Source organism: Cetorhinus maximus, chromosome 3 (genome assembly GCF_964194155.1).
Source record: "Cetorhinus maximus chromosome 3, sCetMax3.hap1.1, whole genome shotgun sequence".
Classification (NCBI taxonomy): Eukaryota; Metazoa; Chordata; class Chondrichthyes; order Lamniformes; family Cetorhinidae; genus Cetorhinus; species Cetorhinus maximus.
Genome location: NC_135881.1, coordinates 196,766,907 through 196,786,243, shown reverse-complemented (window position 1 = coordinate 196,786,243; position 19,337 = coordinate 196,766,907). Strand labels below are relative to the sequence as shown.

Here is a 19,337-nt window from a genome sequence, read left to right as displayed (position 1 = left end):
AGCAATGCCACCATGACCACACCCAATGTCCATCACCAGTTATTCTAACAAGGTGATGGATTTTCTTCCTGAACCACCACAACTGCACAACCAGAGTGGCCTTCTGGACCATTTCAGAGACATTAAAAGACTAAAATATAGGGATGGGGTGGCAAATTCCATTATCTGAAGGTCATTAATGAATCAGTTGGATTTTAAGAATTAGCAGCTTACATTTCACACCCCCACCCCCCAGCAATAGCACACAGTATCTGATTTATTAAATTAAATTTCTCAACTTGCTATGGGTGGAATTTAAAGCATCACTCTGGGTCACTGATCCAGCATCGTAGCCACCATGTCCTATTGGTTACATAATTATTTGGAAGAGACTATCATTTACATTTGGGCTAAAAAAAAACTTGGTGCAAGATTCAAACAAACCAAAATGGACCTGTGGCAACAATAGAACAAATAAACACTGTATGGTAATATGAACATAATTTCAAATCTTTATCAATATCAAACGATGGGAAATATGAAATTTCTCTTCCTTTACATGCCTTTAGGTTGCAGGGTAACCAAACTGTGGAAGATATCTGGATAATTAGATCGACATGAAATTGAAGATAATACAAAGAATAAAAACAGACTACAGTGGTGTTGGTATAGATTTAGATGGTAGTCATTTTACAAGGGAGAAAAGTACTAAATTTAAGACCAATGTCATAATGAACATGATCAAAATAGTTTTGCAAAACTGAACAGAAGGATGGCAGTCATCAAATTACGTTTATATTGAAAGCACAATAGCCCAGAAACCACACATCTGAATAGAACCAATATATTACCAATTGTGAGCACCTTTTCAACTTGCATCGCATGACAGTTACCAAATGATTTCCAAAGAGCTCGCCATATTCTAAAAATCAAACTCTGTACACAACTGAAACCGATTATTTGTAATAAAATCAAAAACAATCCCAACCCCAATATTCAAGTGTGGACATAACTGTCAAGAGGATTATAAATCAGATTAATTCAATACACCTTCATAATAAGTTTACATATATTTGTCACTTCTCAGATGATACAAGGAAACACAAAACAATTAAATATAGCATGTTAATAGATTAATTTTTCTGCCCCTTAGGTTCCAAAGATGCATCTCAAGCAGCATTAATAATTTTGGTGCATCTTACATTTCATTTTTACAAAATAACATTGGCAATGTAAACTTCTTCATTGGGGCTTTCCAACCAGAGTGTACACAAGGTTTTTCTCATCAATACATATTGCAGCAAAATCAGATTGACACTAATACATTAGTTTTTTAAAAAATGTTAAATCATGGTTTAAAAAAAGCATAACATGCAACAATGCTTTGCCCAACAACAATTAGAAATTACAGTGCAGCAAATGAGCATCACTCCTAAACATTTTGACTAGATGGATTGAAGAAAAAAAACAAAAAAAAAAATCCAGTCAAAGAACTAGAAAAGGTAGCCAAGACCAAACCAAAATAGTGTAACCTACTACAATATTTCTGAAAGAACTAAATTTCAAAAGAGCTTGATAGGCTTATACGGACTGCCTAAACTATTCATCTCAGAAACTCATACTCATGTTTGACAAAGGTGTGCATGAAAGATATCCGGTGTTTCTTCTGGTTCTTGAATCTTATTACTGAAAATTAGATGCTTAAAAGTCAATATTGTTAAGCCAACAAATATTACCAATCTTCCATATACAATCTCAAGACAGGTTATTGTACTGTGCACTGTTATATCTTAGAATGCCAATTAAAGAACCTCCTTCCTAGAGTTCAAAAATTCAAACAATTGGCACTTGGATTCAGAATATGGAAGTTTGAAGCATCAACATTGGGTGATCACACAAAGATCACTGCCAACAGTGAAGTTAGTAAAGGTCAAATTTTGATTCAATTATTCATCCACCCAACTCTGCTTCATTTGTTTCTGCCACTCTTGCACAAGCAAATCATAAGTACATTAAAATTACTATTTATGCAAAAACTTCCAAACAATCCTCATTCATGGTAAACAATTTCAACTGCAAAGGGTATTTGAAATTTTATCTATAAAAATGCTAGATAAAAGTTATTTTCCAGTTATCAAAACAAAGAATGGAAGAGCCAACAATCTTTCAAATTGTCAAAATAAAATTTTAAATAGAATTTCAGGCAAAGCTCTCATTTTCACATTATAGATCCTATTTATAATGACAATGGGTACAAGATTAAGAAAGTCCCATTTTTAAGCATATCTCCAATTTCACCAAAGACAGGTCTAATATATACACAAGTGCACTTGTTACCTATACCTTAGGGAATCAGCTTCTCATTTCATCCAGGCTCACCCATCACCAACCAAAAAAGTACTTTTGATCAAGGACTGTTTGACAAACATCTGAAGAACCAAAAGGCTTCTAAAATTTAAAGCTGGGTATTCTCTCTCCTCCAACCACCCCACCCCCAGAAACATACACAATAAATCAGGCTACATAAATTTTCTAGGTCTGTTTGAGAATGAGTGACAAGTTCTATTCTCCTATTACATTATACCTTTAGGGAGTTTTGCAAACGGGGTGGGGGGGCGGGCGGGGGGGAAGAAGAGAGAGAGTGTGTGAGTAAAGGGAGAAGAGTAAACATAGAAGTTTGAAGGGGGGGGGGGGGTAAAGAGAGACAATATCCAAAATTAGTTGACTGAAGAACCTCAAGTCCTCTAGGTCAAAACCTAGGAGAGCTTATATCAAATTGATTACCATACACTAATTCTCAATAAATGTAGGTTGAATATTATTCATTTCAACTTTCTTCCCAGGAAAGAATCCACTTAAAAGAGCTACTTTGCAAAAAAAAAAGCAGAAAAACCCCCTTGCCACTAGTTTATGAAACCTTGCTAAAATCTGGAAGGTAACCATCCATACGAGATTGAACAAATTAAAATCAAACAGAAAAACCTACTTCATCCAATATTAACAGAGAGCGGTTGGGAAGTACATAAAGTCAAATGCCCTTTTGAAAAAAAATTCATAATTTTTTTTTAAAAAAAACTCCCCCCCACCTCCCTCCCTCCCAAGAAGAAGAAAAAAAAAAGGTGAAAACCGAGTTTTTGGATTCCCTGTCTTCGTTAGATAGTACGTTGCGACATAGCTGAGGACGGCATTAGTTGTGAGTGTGCACACAAGCCAGCAAATAGTTAGACCCCATCTCCCTTAACACTTAGCCACATAGTCTTACACATAATACCGCGGGGGGAGGCCAATCGCCAACACTGTGAGGACTAAAAGTCAAGTCTCCCTTTAAAAGATGATTTCAAACAACTCTCTTCTACCACAGCCAACCCCCCCGCCCGGACGCGTGCGCACCCCATACACCGGCTGCACTCACGCCACTAAAAAAGCTGGACTCGGATCGCCATATCACTCCGGGTTTAAAGGAGGGAGTGGGAAGAGGGAAAGTGGGGAGGGAGGGAGAGAGAGAGAGAGAGAGAGAGGGAGGGGGGGGGGGGCTCGTGAACAAGTACGAGTCGGAAACCAATTACAATCACGTATTTTTTTTTTCCCCCATACCTCATACAGTTCCTCCGAAGCCATAATCCTAAAGCTTGAAAGCCTCTAAAATCAAGTGAGAGGGAATCACTTTCCAGCCCCCTATGTGCTCTGGATGCCTGGCCTCCTTTTAACTCCGGGAGGGAGGAGAGAGAAGGGGAGAATGGCCAGTGCGCAGCTCGCTCTGCGCAGCAGGGAGCTCGCGCTGGTCCATGAGGGAGAGCGGAAGTTGTACTTTCTTTCCTCTCTCTCTCTTTTCTCTCTCTCGCGCGTGCGCGGGCGAGGGAAGGTTGTGGGGGGGGTCCCGAGAAAAAACGGTTAAAGAGCGAGAGAGAGGAAAAAAATAAGATCAACCTAACTTGCTGCGCGGCCAGCCAGGCGGGCGTCGTTACGTCACCGCGCTCCGACCGGGCCACCACTTTGAGCCGACGCGTGCCGAGAGAGCAGTTTGACGTTGGCGGGGCGATGGGCGCGCGCGCGAGGGAGGAGGCGGGGCGAGGGTTAACCGTCAAGTTAGTCTGCGCGGAGAGGAGGAGGAGGGGCCGGGGCGAAGGTAAAAGTCCAAGTGGAGTCTGTCTGTTGCTGCGTGTTTGACGCCGAGGGAAGGTTGGGGTGATTGGTTTTGATGGCTGCTGCCTTTTACACCATACCGGGAAGGTGGCAGTTGTTGAAGACGCTCAGGTGAGGGTTGTCGCACTGACCAAGGGCACTGCTCCAAGTTTAACGCCGCTTCTTTAGTCACACTTTGGTGACTTTTAAAGTCATAACCAGGTCCTCTGAAATCAACAGTTGATCAATCGAATCCCTCTGCAGCCGACTTGGGCCTCAATTTCATATGGTCATGAATTGAAGTATTTTGTTTAAAAAAAATGAGATTTCGTCTCAGCTTTTAAAATTCTGACTGGAACTCCTTTATGCAAAATAATCTGAGAACGAGCTGTCAAAAACCGAGTCATCTTTAATCAAAAACCACAGTTCCGTTGTTTGCGGAATGAGATGATTACGGTTCATTCTTCAAATGTTAATTTCCAAAATGTCCAAGTTTACAATCAAATGCTACACGTGAATGCGGCAGATAGTGAATGGGCATGGCTTAATCAAAGGTCCCTCAAGTGTGTGATCTTCAGAGTTTCAGGAGAACGAAGTCTTAACCCACCACATGTTTTTAAAGAAATTAGAGACTGTTTTGTGTTATGCGTTGAAAGTACACGGCAAATAACTCTCAACCTCCTGACATTGCACCTTTTAAGTTGTTCTCTGGTTATTGATGATTACTTGCAGAGCTGCATTATTAATTATAATTGCCCATCCCCTGTTGTCCTGTGATATTGGCAGGACTTCTTGAACTTGTAGAGTCTTTGTGGTGATGGTTCTCCCTCCCAGAATGATGTTGGGTAGAGTTAGAGGATTTGAACATCGTGGGAATTGTTGCTCCTGGTCATGCTTTAATCCTACATTATACGGACTCTACAACCCAAACTTGATGTAGTCAATTTGTGACTTTAAATATTGCCTACTCTTCTTTCCTATCCTTGTCATCCTTTCAAATGCCATGCACCATGGGCTTTTAGCCTGAATTTTACAATATGATTATCCACATGGAGCTTTCACATTACTAAATTTGTAACCAAGAAACTTAATACCCTCTTTCATGCTTGATGCCTCTCTTCTTCAACACTTCAATCTACATCTCAAGTTCTTCAAATAATTGAGTTTTGCGCTCCTGTCTGGAAAGGCTCATCTTTTGTTTTCATTTTTGCATAGTATGTAAGAGAAACATTTGAATGTTGGACAGTCCATTCAATGTCACAACTTGCCTTTCCTTCCACTATCTTTATCAATGTTTCTAATCTTATTTTAACTTTTCTTGATTATTCTTTTTAAACTGAAAATATACATCATTTTACAGCACAGAAACAGTCTAGTTGACCCATTAGATCTGTACTGCTGTTTTTCTTCGTATGTACCACTTGATCAGATCCAACTTTCCAATTGACTGCCAATGCCTTTTAATATTCCTCTTTTCGAGCAACCAACCAGTTTCTCTTTTTAACAGAATTTATGTTCTCTGCCTTGAATATACTCAGTGACTGAGCCTCCACAGCCCTCTTCACAGAATTCCAAAGATTCACCACCCTCTGAGTGAAGTCTTTTGTGGAAAGGAGTCTTTTGTGGAAATCTTTACCACCTTTGACTTTCCCCTTATTCTGCAATTGCATGGATTAAAGAAAGCCATGCATGCTTTACCTGATTGCTTTATTCTGATTTGCATCCGCTTCTATCTTTTTTACTTCCATTTTGTGGTCACTTGTGAGTTTCTACCCTTTTGCTCTTTTTGAGTTTCCGGTCAATAGGTATGTTTGCATCCATCAAGTCTTCTGAATTGTTCTAGCAGATGCTTTCAGGTGTGAGAATGTATTTGCTCTATGTGAACAGCATATAAAACAACAACCATATATGTAATTTAGTTATTGAGTAACTGTTGTCATTTTAGGTAAATGCATTGGTTGAAGAGGATTTACAAGATGTGAAAGCACCTAATGGTGCTTTAGCTGCATTGTGCGTGCTTTGCAACCAATACATAGAGAAAGTGTGTACTGTACAACAACTATTATCTACTTATTTTTTTAAGAAAAACTTTCGATATGTAGATCAGTGGTATCTTAAATATTGTTGGAGTATGGGATTCAGCTCAGGAAGATTGAGTTTTCATTTCCTGATCAAATAACAATATAATTTAACCTTTTTTCAACATAGAGGTTTGATGGTACATCCATTCACTGGTTCTAGAAATGATGGTGTGTAACTGGTGAAATACTAAGATACATTCTACTGCTTAACACTAAAGTTCCTTTATCTTCATGAAGGTTAATATGAATTTGAGAGTACTTACTCGTGTGATTTGAACTAATATGTGGGTGTATTAGGCATTCTAGTCAGCTATACATACGTTCTTGGATTTGAAAGCGTCAGTTACTCCCATATGCGGTTTGTGTGTTTCTTGTAGGATTTACATACAAATATACGTGTGAACGTGCGAATTAGGAGCGGGAGTAGGCCACTCAGCTCCTGGGACCTGCTCTGCCATTCAATAAGATCATGGCTGATCTGATTTTAACCTCAGCCCCACATTCCTGCCTACCCCAATAACCTTTCATCCCCATGTTAATCAAGAATCTATCTAGCTCTGCCTTAAAAATATTCAAAGACTCTGCTTCCACCGCCTGTTGAGGAAGAGAGCTCCAAAGACTCTCAATCCTCTGAGAGAGAAAAAAATTCTCCTCATCGCTGTCTTAAATGAGCAACCCCTTATTTTCAAACAGTGACCCCTAGTTCTAGATTCTCCCACAAGAGGAAACATCATCTCCGCATCCACCCTGTCAAGACCTTTCAGGATCTTAAAGGTTTCAATCAAGTTGCCCCTTACTCTTCTAAATTACAGTGTAAACAAGCCTAACCTGTTCAACCTTTCCTCAAATGGCAACCTGCTCATTCCTGGTATTAGTCTAGTAAACCTTCTCTGAACTGCTTCTAATGCATTTATATCTTTCCTTAAATAAGGAGACCAACACTGTACACAATACCCCAGGCATGGTCTCACCAGTGCTCTGTACCACTGAAGCATAACTTCTCTACTTTTGTAATTAATTTCCCTGACAATAAACAATAACATTCTATTAGCTTTCCTAATTACTTGCTGTACCAGCATACTAGCCTTTTGTGATTCATGCACTAGGACATCAAGATCCCTCTGCATCTCAGAGCTCTGCAATCTCTCACCATTAGATAATAAGCTTTTTTTTAATTCTTCCTGCCTAAATGGACAATTTCACATTTGCCCACATTAAACTCCAATTGCCAGATCTTTGCCCACTCACTTAACCTATCTATGTCCCTTTGTAGCCTCGTGTCCTCTTCACAATTTACTTTCCTACCTAATTTTGTGTCATCAGCAAATTTAGCAACCATTCCTTCAGTCCCTTCATCCAAGTCATTTATATAAATTGTTAAAACCTTGATGCCCCAGCACTGATCCCTGTGGCATACAGGGTAGATTTGATTTGATTTGATTCTTGCTGCCCTACGTTTTCTTGAACAATACTGGGACCAGGGTATGTGATGGCGGGGACTCCATTTGTGACCTGAACTGGCTATGTGTCTTTTGCATTTGTATTTATTTGCTGTGAAGGCAAACAGAGTTAGTACTTAATATTTAACTTGCTAAGCTGCTTTTTCTTTCACAGTAAGGTGATTGTACAGTATAACAGATATCCGATTAATTTCATTAATTGATGAAATTTTATGTCCACGAAAAATTAAAATAGTGGAGATGTATGTTATCTCTCTTTAATAGTCATTTTGCTTGACTGATGCAGACTCATTTCTCTGCATTCTGCCTTGCAGTTCAAGCCAGAACCTCCTTTTATATGGTCTCCTATATTTTCATGGCCTTTGGGTTATTCTGTGCATTTGCGGACTCCCAAAGCTACTGCATCATGGAAGTCTTCTAAGGCTGAGAAGATATATATAATAGTCTCTTTTGGGGTTCCATGACTCCAGTGTGAAGGGGCATTGTTGTTCTCAACTTTTTCATTCAAGAACTGAGCCATCAGACAAGGATGCTACATTTTAATGTGCAGAAGAAAATATTGTTTTTGACTGCTGACTGCAAAATCCAGCCCATGAATTTTTTTAATAAAGAGGATACCCAGGTGAACATGGCTAATATGTTAAAAAGAAGCTGCTCTTCACCAACACCCTACCCTACCCTCTGCCACAAAGACTAAACAATAAAAAGTTTGCTTGCTAGCCTGGATAATAAGGAAACACCTCTCACCCATCGTGCTTGAAAACCCTTTGCTCTCAATTTGACTCTGAAGCAGGGGTTAAAAAGAAAGCCATAGATACCAAAAAACATAGACTGGCTTTTGGAAAATCTACAGTCAGACAAAAAGATCATTCATAAATTTTCTGTTAAAAAAAAAATAAAATAAATCCTCAGATTGTAAGTATTTTTGTTTTCTATATTCTGGTGTAGAAACAACTGTTTAAATTTTGTTTAGAATTATTAACAATCTAATAATCTAACAATATTTTGCTGTTACTTTACTGGCGCTGAGTCAAAATCCTGGAACTCTCTCCCTAACAGCACTGTGGGTGCATCTACACCACATGATAGCAGCGGTTCAAGAAGGCAGCTCACCATCACCTTCTCAAGGGCAATTAGGGATGGGTAATAAATGCTGGCCTAAGTGACGCCCACATCCCATGAATCAATAAAAAAAATAGCTAAAACCTGTACAAACCATTAGCCTTTATCCTCTAAAATGAAGTGGCTAAAAATATCCTGTTTAAAAAAAAAAACTGCTGAGTAATAGTTTGCAGCTACTGCAGAATCAGTAAATGCAAAGTTCAAGGTTGGACTTTGTGTGGAATAAACATTACCTCATTGACCACCTACAGGAAGAAAAGTATAGTAGTATATAAAATGTAGAAACAAGGTATACAGAGTACTGCGAAAAACAGATTTAGAAATTTTACAGGATTAGGTGTGAATATTAATAATATAAAGAAGTGTAAGTAAGGTTTGGAGTGCAAATGTGTAAATGCACAGTGTGGTTAAAAAGCCTGGTGAGTTGAAGTGCAAATAGCTACATGGGAGTATGATGTAGTGGCTCAAAAAGGGATGATTGAATGTTTAATGTTCCTCTGTATTAGTTATTCGGGAAAGATAGGAAAAGATTTTTTAAAAAAAAGGAGGGAGAGCAGTTTCAGTTAAGGAAATTATTACAGTGCTAGAAAAAGAGAATGTCCTTGAGGAGTCAAAGTCAATCTATTTGGCTGGAGTTGAGAAACAATAAAGGAAATATTATGTAACTTTGTGTATGTTATAGGCCACCAAATAGATCAGGCTTGCTATCTCCTTCCTACTAAGAAATTGGAGAGGTGCAAGAACTATGAAGTAGGGATAATGGGAGACTTTGATGCAGAGAAGCAAAGAATTTCTGAATTGAGTGAGGAGAATTTTCTTGAACACTGTTTCATGCTCAATGAGGAAGGAAGCACCGCTGGGTGTAGTCCTGGGGAATGAAGTGGGTCAAGTGGAGAATGTGACATTTAGGAAGCATCTTGGGACTAGTGATTATAGCATCATATGATTTAGATTAGTTATGGAGAAGGACAAGGTGTAATGCAGAATAAAAACACTTAACTTGAGGAGGACTAATTTCTGCAAATTGAGGAAAGATCTGGCCCCAGTAAATTGGAGTCAAAGACTGGCATCTAGAAATCTATTGAAACAAAGGTGGAGATGGCTTGGCTGCAGTCCAGGTACATTCCCAGAAGAGGGAAGGGAAGGGCAACCAAAGCTAGAGCATCACAGATGACGAAGGAGTCAGAGTAGGATGAAACAGAAAAAGGTGTGTATGGCAGATGTTGTTAAACTTCTTACAGCCAATTGGCGAAGGAGGAGATCAGAAGTCCATCTTTGCTTACTTTTAGATTTATTCACAAAGTGAGACATTACAAATATATAGTTCCAAACTGTACAACCCAGTATCTCTTTATACTTCTTTAAAAAAAATCAAATGAACAATTTAAACAAATGAACAACCCTTTAAAAGGATACTTAACATTCATTCAATTAACAGATGTCAGCTTGAAAATACAAGGGAGAATCAGGTTGAATACAAGAAGTATAGAGAAGCCAAAAAAGGAAATAAGCAGGCATAGAGATAATATGAGAATAGATTAGTGGCTAACATAAAAGAGAATCTATAGGCATATTAACAAGAACTTGTATTTATATAACACAATTAGCGTAGTGAAACATCCCAAAGTGCTTCACAGGAGCATAATCAAACAAAATTTGACAGTAAGCCACATAAGGAAATATTAGGGCAGATAACCAAAAGCTTGGTCTGAGAGGGAGGTTTTGCGGAAGTATGGAGGGAATTCCAGATCTTGGCATCTGAAGGCATGATCACTAGTGGTGCAGCAATTAAAATCGGGAATGCTCAAGAGGCTAGAACAGGAGTAGTGCAGATATCTCAAAGGGGTACAGGGCTGGAAGAGATTACAGAGATTGGAAGGGTGAGAATTTTAAAATCGAGGCATTGCTTAACTGGGAGTCAATGCAGAATTGATGGGCAAACAGGACTTGGTGTGCGTTAGGACATGGACAGCAGAGTTTCAGATGACCTCAAATTTATGGAGGATAGAACCTGTGAGACTGGCCAGGAATGCATTAGAATAGTCCACATGAGAGGTAACAAGGGTATGGATGAAGATTTCAACAACAGATAAGCTGAGGCAGGGTAGAGTAGGGTGATGCTGCAGAGGTAGAAGTAGATGCAGATATGTGGTCAGAAACACATCCTAAGGTCAGCTGTGACGCCAAGGTTGTGAACAGTCAGGTTTAGCTTCATACAGTATCCAAGTAGACAGATAGATTCAGCAGCTAGGAAAAAGAGTTTGTGGCAGGAGGTGTAAACAATGACTACAATCTTTCCAATATTTAGTTGGAGGAAATTTATGCTCATTCAGTATTGGATATCAGATAAACATTATGACAATTTAGAGATAGTAATGAGTTATTAACTGTATTGTTATTAACAGTGGAAGGGTTGTTTGAAGCGATAGGGACGATTAGTTACCAAAATGGAGATCTGTTGGTGGAAGTAGAGGGCATAGCTGAGGTACTAAATGAGTGTTTTCACAGAATCACAGAATCTTTACAGTGCAGAAGGAGGCCATTCGGTCCATCGAGTTTGCACTAGCTCTCTGAAAGAGCACTCTACCTAGTCCCACTTGCCTTATCCCCATAACCTTGCACATTCTTTCTTTTCAGATAGCAATCCAATTCCCTTTTGAATACCTCGATCGAACCTGCCTCCACCACAATTTCAGGAAATTTGGTCCAGACTCCAACCACCCTCTGGGTGAAAAAAATTTTCCTCACATCACTTTTACTCCTTTTGCCAATTATTTCGAATCTGTGCTCTTGAGCTCTTGGTGCTCTCTTCAGTGGGAACAGTTTCTCACTATTTACCCTGTTCATACCTCTCAGGATCTTGAATACCTCTATCAAGTCTCCTCTCAGCCGCCTTTTCTCCAAGAAAAACAGTCCCAACTCCTCCAATCTATCCTCATAGCTAGAGTTCTTCATCCCTGGAATCATTCTTGTGAATCTTCTCTGTACTCTCTCCAATGCCTTCACATCCTTCCCCAAGTATGGTGCCCAGAACTGGACGCGGTACTCCAGATGAGGCTTAACTAATGTCTTATATAAATTCAACATGATCTCCTTACTCCTGTGTTCAGTGCCCTTATTAATAAAGCCTAAGATACTATATGCTTTATTAACTGCTCTTTCAACATGCCCTGCCATCTTCAATAACAAATGTACATATACACCGAAGTCCCCCTGTTCTTACAGCTTCTTTAGAGTTTCTCCCTTTATTTTATGCTGTCTCTCCATATTCTTTCTGCCAAAATAAATCACTTCACGCTTCTCTGCATCGAACTTCATCTGCCACTTGTCTGTGCAATCTACCATTGTGTCTGTCTATGTTTTGCATTGATGTTTATGAAGAGGACTTTGTCAGAGCTATGGTAAATGATGACGTTGCCAGGATACTATATGTGAGTAAAAATAGATTAAGAGGAAGTGCTAGAAAGGCTGACAGTACTTAAAGTGGATAAGTCACTTGGTCCAGATGGGATGCACCCAAGCTGACTGAGGAAAGTCAGAGTAGAAATTACAGAGGTGCTGGCTACAATCTTCTGATCCTCCTTACATATAAGGGTATGCCAAAGAACTGGAGGATTGCAAAGGTTACACCCTTGATCAAAAAAGGGAGAAGGATACACACAGCAATTACAGGCCAGTCAGTTTGAGTGATGGGGAAGCTTTTAGAAACTATGCTCCAAGTAAAAATGTAAAGCCACTTGGACAAACGTGGACTAATAAAGAGTCAGCAGGTCAAATCATGTTTGGCTATCTTGATTGAGGTTTATGATGAGATTGGCTGAGAGCAGTGCAATTGATGCTGTGTATATGGACTTCTAAAAGTCGTTTAATAATTACCACATGTTAAACTTGTTAGAAAAATTGAAGCCCACAGGATAAAAGGGGCAATAGCAACATGGATACAAAATTTGTTAAGGGATGGAGAACAGAGTTGTATCAAATGATTATTTTTTGGACTGCAGACAAATACAACACAATGGGGTTCTAAAAATTAGGACCACTGTTGTTTTTGATATACATTGATGATTTGACTTGCAGGTATAAGGCACAATTTTGAATTTGCGGATGACATGAAACTTGGAAATGGAATAAACAGTAAGAAGATATTAAGACTTAAAGAGGACTAGGATAAGATGGTGGATTAAATTCAATGCAGGGAAGAGTGAGATGATACATTCTGGTGGGAAGAATGAAGAGACAATGGTGCAATTTTAAAGGCAGTGCAAGAGATGTCTGGGAGTGTTTGTGCATAAATCTTTAAAAGTGGCAGGATAGGTTAACAAAAGTTAGTAAAGCATATAGGATCCCGTATGTTATAAATAGAGGCATTGAGCACAAAATTCAGAAAGGCATGTTAAACCTCTATTAAACACTAGTGCAGCCCAGGCTGCGTATTACGTCCAATTCTGGGCACCATACTTTAGAAAGGATATGACAGCTTTCCAAAAGGCATTCAATAACGTGCCATACAATAGGTTAATAGGTAAGATAAGGGCTCATGGAGTTGGGGGTACTATTTTAGCATGGGTAGATGATTATTAACAGAAAGCAGAGAGTGGGTGTAAACGGGGCTTTTTCAATTTGGCAGACAGTGAATAGTGGAGTGCCACAAGAATCAGTGCTGGGGACTCAGCTATTTACAACCTGTATTAATGACTTAGATGAAGCAGAGAGTTTGCTCATCATACCAAGCTAAGTGGGAAGGTAAGCTATGGGGAGGCTGCAGAGAGGCTGCAAAGAGATATAGACAGATTGTGTGTGGGCAACAAGAAGGCAGATGAAATATAATGTAGGGAAGTGTGAAGTTATTTACTTTGGTCCTAAGAATAAAAAGCAGAATATTTTTTAAAAGGTGTGAAACTTGTAAGTGTTGATGTTCAAAGAGATTTGGGTGTGCTTGTACAAGGAATGCAGAAAATATTGTTGCAGCAAGCAATTAGGAAGGCAAATGGCATGTTGGCCTTTATTGCAAGGGGATTAGAGTACCAGAATACAAAAGTCTTGCCACAGTTGCGCAGGGGTTTGGTGAGACCACATCTGAAATACTGTGTGCAGTTTTGGTCTCCACATTTAAGAAAGGATTTACTTGCATTGGAGGCAGTACAGCAAAGGTTCACGAAATTGGTCCCTGGGATGAGGGGGTTGTCCTATGATGAAAGGCTGAGTAAATTAGGCTTATATTCCCTGGAGTTTAGAAGAATGAGAGGCGATCTAATTGAAATCTACAAAGTTCAGAGGGGGCTTGATAGGATCGACGCTGAGAGATTGTTTCTGCAGGTTGGGGAGTCTATAACATGGGGGGGGGGCACAGTCTCAGGATAAGGGGCCAATCTTTGGTCTCTCAGGTAATTAAGGGATATGGGGAGCAGGCAGGAAAGTCCAAGCTCAGCCATGATCATATTGAATGGTGGAACAAGCTTGATGGGCTATGTGGTCTACTGCTGCTCCCACTTCTTACGTACTTGGGTTTGGAGACAATACAAAAGAGATTAACTTTAATGTAATCCCTCTTCCCCAGAACCAATCATGTAGATAGACTGGAGAGGCTGGGGTTGTTCCCCTTAGAGCAGAGAAGGCTGAAGAGATTTGATAGAACTGTTGGGTTTATGTAGTGTTCAATAAAGAGAAATGGTTTCTCTTGGCTGAAGGGCCAATAACCAGAGAGCACTGATTTAAGATGATTGGCAAAAGAATCGGAGAAGATATGAGGACCAAGCATCTGAAAGAAAAACAGAGCTAGCCAGGTTTAGAGAGGGATGTCCTGAGCTTAGGGCCTTGGCATAAGAACATAAGAAATAGGAGCAGGAGTAGACCACCCAGCCCATTGAGCTTTTTCCGCCATCCAATGCGATCATGGCTGATCTTGGGCTTCAACTCCACTTTCCTGCCTGCTCCCCATATCCCTTAATTCCCTAAGAGACCAAAAACCTGTCTACCCCAACCTTAAATGTATTCAATGATGGAGCATTCACAACCCTCTGGGGTAGAAAATTCCAAAGATTCACAACCCTTTGAGTGAAGAAATTTCTCCTCATTTCAGTCCCAAATGATCAGCCCCTTATCCTGAGACTATGCCCCCGTGTTTTGGATTCCCTGACCAGTGGAAACAATCTCTCAGCGTCTACCTTATCAAGCCCCTTCAAAATCTTGAATGACATTACCTCTCATTTTTCTAAACTCCAGAGAACATAAGCCCAATTTACTTAGCCTCTCGTCATAGGACAACCTCCTCATTGCAGTGAACCTTTGCTGTACCTCCTCCAATGCAACTGTATCCTTTCTTAAAGCTGATGGTATGGCTGGCAATCATTGAGTGATAAAAGTTGTGGATGTGCAAGAGGCCAAAATCAGAGGTGTGCAGAGATTTTGGAGATTGTGAGGCTGGAGGAGGTTGCATGGATAATGCAGAATACATGGTTAAGTTACTGGAGTTTATGGTGACAGTTGATGTAGTTGAGCTTAGAGGTGATGAAGACACATACAAAAGCTTGCAGGAGCAAGGATTGCAGGAGCAGAGTTGGTCAGTGTTGCCGAACTGGAAGTATGCAGTCATTGTGATCAAGAGGATCTAAGACTTGAAATTCAGTTTGGGGTCAAACAGGATATGAAGATTGTAAACAACCTCTTTCAACCTGGAATTGGAATCCAATGGAAATTAGCCCCAGAGATTGTTTAGAGATTTGAAATAATTAATAATCTTGTACCTGCTAGCGATGAAGATTGGCCTCAAACTTAACAATTGAATTTTCTACATCACAGAAACGAATCAGTACAGGAGGCCATTTGGCCTGCCATGTGTGTGAGAGCTCTCCAAATGAGCAACCACCTCATGCCATTCCCCCACCTTCTCCCACTGGCCCTGCATACTCTTCCTTTTTGGCTAATAACCCAATTCTCTCTTGAATGCCTTGATTGAACCTGCTTCCACCACACATTCAGGCAGCGCATTCCAGATCTTAACCACTTGCTGCGTGAAAATAGTCTCCATTACTTCCTTTGCTAATTACCTTAAATCTGTGCACTCTTGTTCTTGATCCTTCCACCAATGGGAACAGTTTTTCCCTATTTACTCTGTCCAGAACCCTCATGATTTTAAATACCTTTACCAAACCTTCTCTCAACCTTCTCCAAGGGAAAATCGTCCCAACTTCTCCAATCCATGTACTTAACTAAAGTTCCTCATCCCTGGAACCATTCTCATGAATACATATCTCATCATATCTTTTCTCTCAGTGGAAACATTCTATATATACAACTGAAAGAAAGTCCCAGTGAGTAATGGGATGAATGTGCAATGTGAATTGGATAATTTTGGAACAATGTCACTGTGACTCCTGTTACGACCAGTGAGGACACTTGTCAGGACTCGACTTTTCTTTCCCAGTCCTCGATTGATCATAACAGGATTTTTGTAATTTATAAGGATAAAGGTATTAATTCTGCATCGTACTTAACAATTTACCTGCTGATTGCAAAGAACTCAATCCAACAGGCTTTCTTGAATTGAAATACAAAAGGGTTAATTTTTATTGTGCTAAAAACCCACTGAGGTAAAGATATAAAGATATTTAAAAAGGTAAACCCATGTCCTAATCTTCACAGCACACACGCACACATACACATGCACGCACGCACGCACGCATACACACGCACACATACACACGCACACACACAATTATTTTTTGACCAAATTAAACTCGATGATAAAAGATTAAAAAAAAATAGAGAGTTCGCTGTTGTTTGTGGCTGAGGCAGATTTTTCATGGTGGTCTTGAAATTCCAGTGGAGTTGAGGCCAAAGTAAACTGCAATTCCTGGAGACAGTCTCTTTTAAATGTAATCCGTCTTTTCCAAAAGTCGTTGATGTTGCACCCGAGACTCCTTTTAGTTAATTCTCTATCTCTGTGATGGATTCCACAATGTAACAGAGATAGGGCTCTGAACTTGAGAATAGGGAAAGCGAGATGATACTGTTCCATTAGATGACTACCACTAGACTACAAAAGCAACCACAGTGTTGTAATAAAATACATTTCAAAATGTTTTGTTCTGGTCACATGACCTCTCTCCCCATAATGATTTTAGAAGACAATTGATTAGCTCATGTCTGGACAGACTTTGGCTATTGTGTTATGACCTAGATGATTAGTTTCTTTAATGTCCCAGCCATCATTTCTGAATGGACCATTCTTCCCTGTGATGAGCTAGGAAGATCGTATCAATGTTTTCTATATAACCATTGTCCCAGTAGACTTTTTGTCTCTGCCTGAACAGTAGCTTTGTAGAAATACAAATTACAGTTTCAGTCCATCTTTGAAGCAATTCCTGACATCAACAGGTGATGAAATTCTTCTATAGCAGGTTTGCCTTGGCATATGTTAATTGTAATCCACATTGGAAACTTCCAGAAATGGACCAACTTGTCAGGTGACCTGTGGCAGCCATCTTAAGTCTGTGTTTTTGTTTGTTTTAAAAAGTCCTTTCAAAGGAATGAAATACGTATTTGACCAGCCAATGAAATTAAAGATTAATCTTACATATGCACACATCACATCATCATGACATTCCTCTTTCATATACTGTTTAAAATGCTTCCTCAAGTTGTTCTTTTTTTTTTGCCAGGGCAGACATATAACTAAACACAGTGGCCTTGATGTTAATCCACCACCTCCACGCGAGATGGAGGGGTTGGTTCAACTGTCAAAGTTTGGAAATTCAACCTTAACCTGCCGCACACACGGCCACATCAGTTTTCACTTTAGGAGATATTGGGGGCATCCAAGTACCAAGCTTGGGAGAGGTGACTCGGTCATTAACCTATATAAATAAGGCTTTTACCACGTGCTTTTTGCTTTGCTTCCTGCACAGATTTCCAGGAAACTTACCAGTGAAACCAAGGCGAGATTGAGTACCACTTTGTAAGAATGGTTAAATAAATAAAGCTGCTTTCTCAGTTCCCTCTGGGAAGCAGTTCAGTAAGAGCACTTATGAGAATTTGGAGGTGTTTACACAGACAACATCATGGAGGGCAGCACCAGGCCAGCTTTTGATTGCACTTCGAGCAAGGAGGACCATCAGCAGCAAATTTCTAATCTCAAAGGGAGTCAAAAGTTATAGAGGCAGGCAGGAAAGTGGAGTTAAAGTCACAATCAGATCAGCCATGATCTTATTGAATTGTGAAGGAGGCACGAGGGGCCAAATGGCCAATTCCTGCACCTATTTTTATGTCATCATGATCAGCAGAAATATTCTGTGGAAGGAATTGCAGGTGACCAGTAGAAGAGAGAGCAATAGAGGGATTGAGGTCATAGGAGGCACTCCACCTCTTTTTATTCTTTCATGCAATTTAGGTGTTACTGTCCATGCCAGCATTTGTTGCCCATCCCTAATTGTCCTTGAGGGGGTGGTGGTGAGTCATCTTCTTGAACTGCTGCAGTCTATATGGTATAGACTAAGCGATTCCACGACCAACAGATCAGATTTAAGCCCTGCAGTCTTACCACTCCAGTCGTGAATGGTGGTGGACAATTAAACAATTCTCTAGAGGAGGAGTCTTCACAAATATCCCCATCCTCAATGATGGGGGAGCCCAGCACATTAGTGCAAAAGATAAGGCTGAGCATTCGCAACAACCTTCAGCCAGAAGCGCCAAGGGAATGATCCAGCTTGGCCTCCTCCGGAGGTCCCCAGCATCACAGATGCATGTCTTCAGCCAATACGACTCCCTCCATGTGATATCAACAAATGAATGAAGGCACTGGATACTGCAAAGGCTATGGGTCTTGACAACATTCCAGCAATAGCACTGAAGACTTGTGGTCCAGAATTTGCCACGTCCCTAGCCAAGCTGTTCCAGTACAGCTACAACGCTAGCATCAGCCCAGCAATGTGGAAAATTGCCCAGGTACATCCTGTACACAAAAAGCAGGACAAATTCAACCTGGCCAATTACTGTCCCATCAGTCCACTCTCAATCATCAGTAAAATGATGGAAGGGGTCATCAACAGCGCTATCAAGCGGCACTTGCTAAGCAATAACCTGCTCACTGACACCCATTGACACCATCCACTCCTGACCTCATTATAGCCTTGGTTCAAACATGGACAAAAGAGTTGAACACGTGAGGTGAGGGTGACATCAAGGCAGCATTTGACCGAGTGTGGCACCAAGATGTCCTAGCAAAACAGGAGTCAATGGGAATCAGGGGAAAACTCCCTGCTGGTTGGAGTCCTACCTAACACAAAGGAAGCAAGTTGTGGTCATTGGAGGCCAATCATCTCAGTTCCAGGACATCACTGCATGAGTTCCTCAGGGTAGTGCCTTAGGGCCAACCATCTTCAGCTACTTCATCAATGACCTTCCTGCCATGATAAGGTCAGATGTTTGCTGATAATTGCACAATGTTCAGCACCATTTGCGACTCCTCAGATAATGATGCAAATCACGTCAAAATGTGGCAAAACCTGGACAATATTCAGGCTTTGGCTGACAAGTAGCAAGTAACATTCGTGCCAGGCAATGACGATCTCCAACA

General features: G+C 40.2%; 2 protein-coding genes across 3 annotated transcripts in view; one reads left to right on the top strand and one right to left on the bottom strand.

The window, feature by feature from the left end:
- cdyl (chromodomain protein, Y-like) overlaps nt 1-3,776 on the bottom strand; it is a 189,644-nt gene extending 185,868 nt beyond the window's left edge. Inside the window, exon 1 of one of the 2 annotated variants that reach the window (XM_078539554.1) lies at nt 3,574-3,776. In XM_078539554.1, coding sequence (XP_078395680.1) covers nt 3,574-3,597 — 24 coding nt within the window. In that variant the 5' untranslated portion in view covers nt 3,598-3,776. The remainder of the gene's footprint in view (nt 1-3,573) is intronic. The other variant, XM_078539555.1, reaches the window with a different exon arrangement.
- Nucleotides 3,777-4,076: 300 nt separating this feature from the next.
- Nucleotides 4,077-19,337, top strand: part of eci2 (enoyl-CoA delta isomerase 2) — a 156,710-nt gene continuing 141,449 nt past the window's right edge. Inside the window, exon 1 of the mRNA XM_078539553.1 lies at nt 4,077-4,233. Within this exon, the coding sequence (XP_078395679.1) occupies nt 4,178-4,233 (56 nt within the window). The 5' untranslated portion in view covers nt 4,077-4,177. The remainder of the gene's footprint in view (nt 4,234-19,337) is intronic.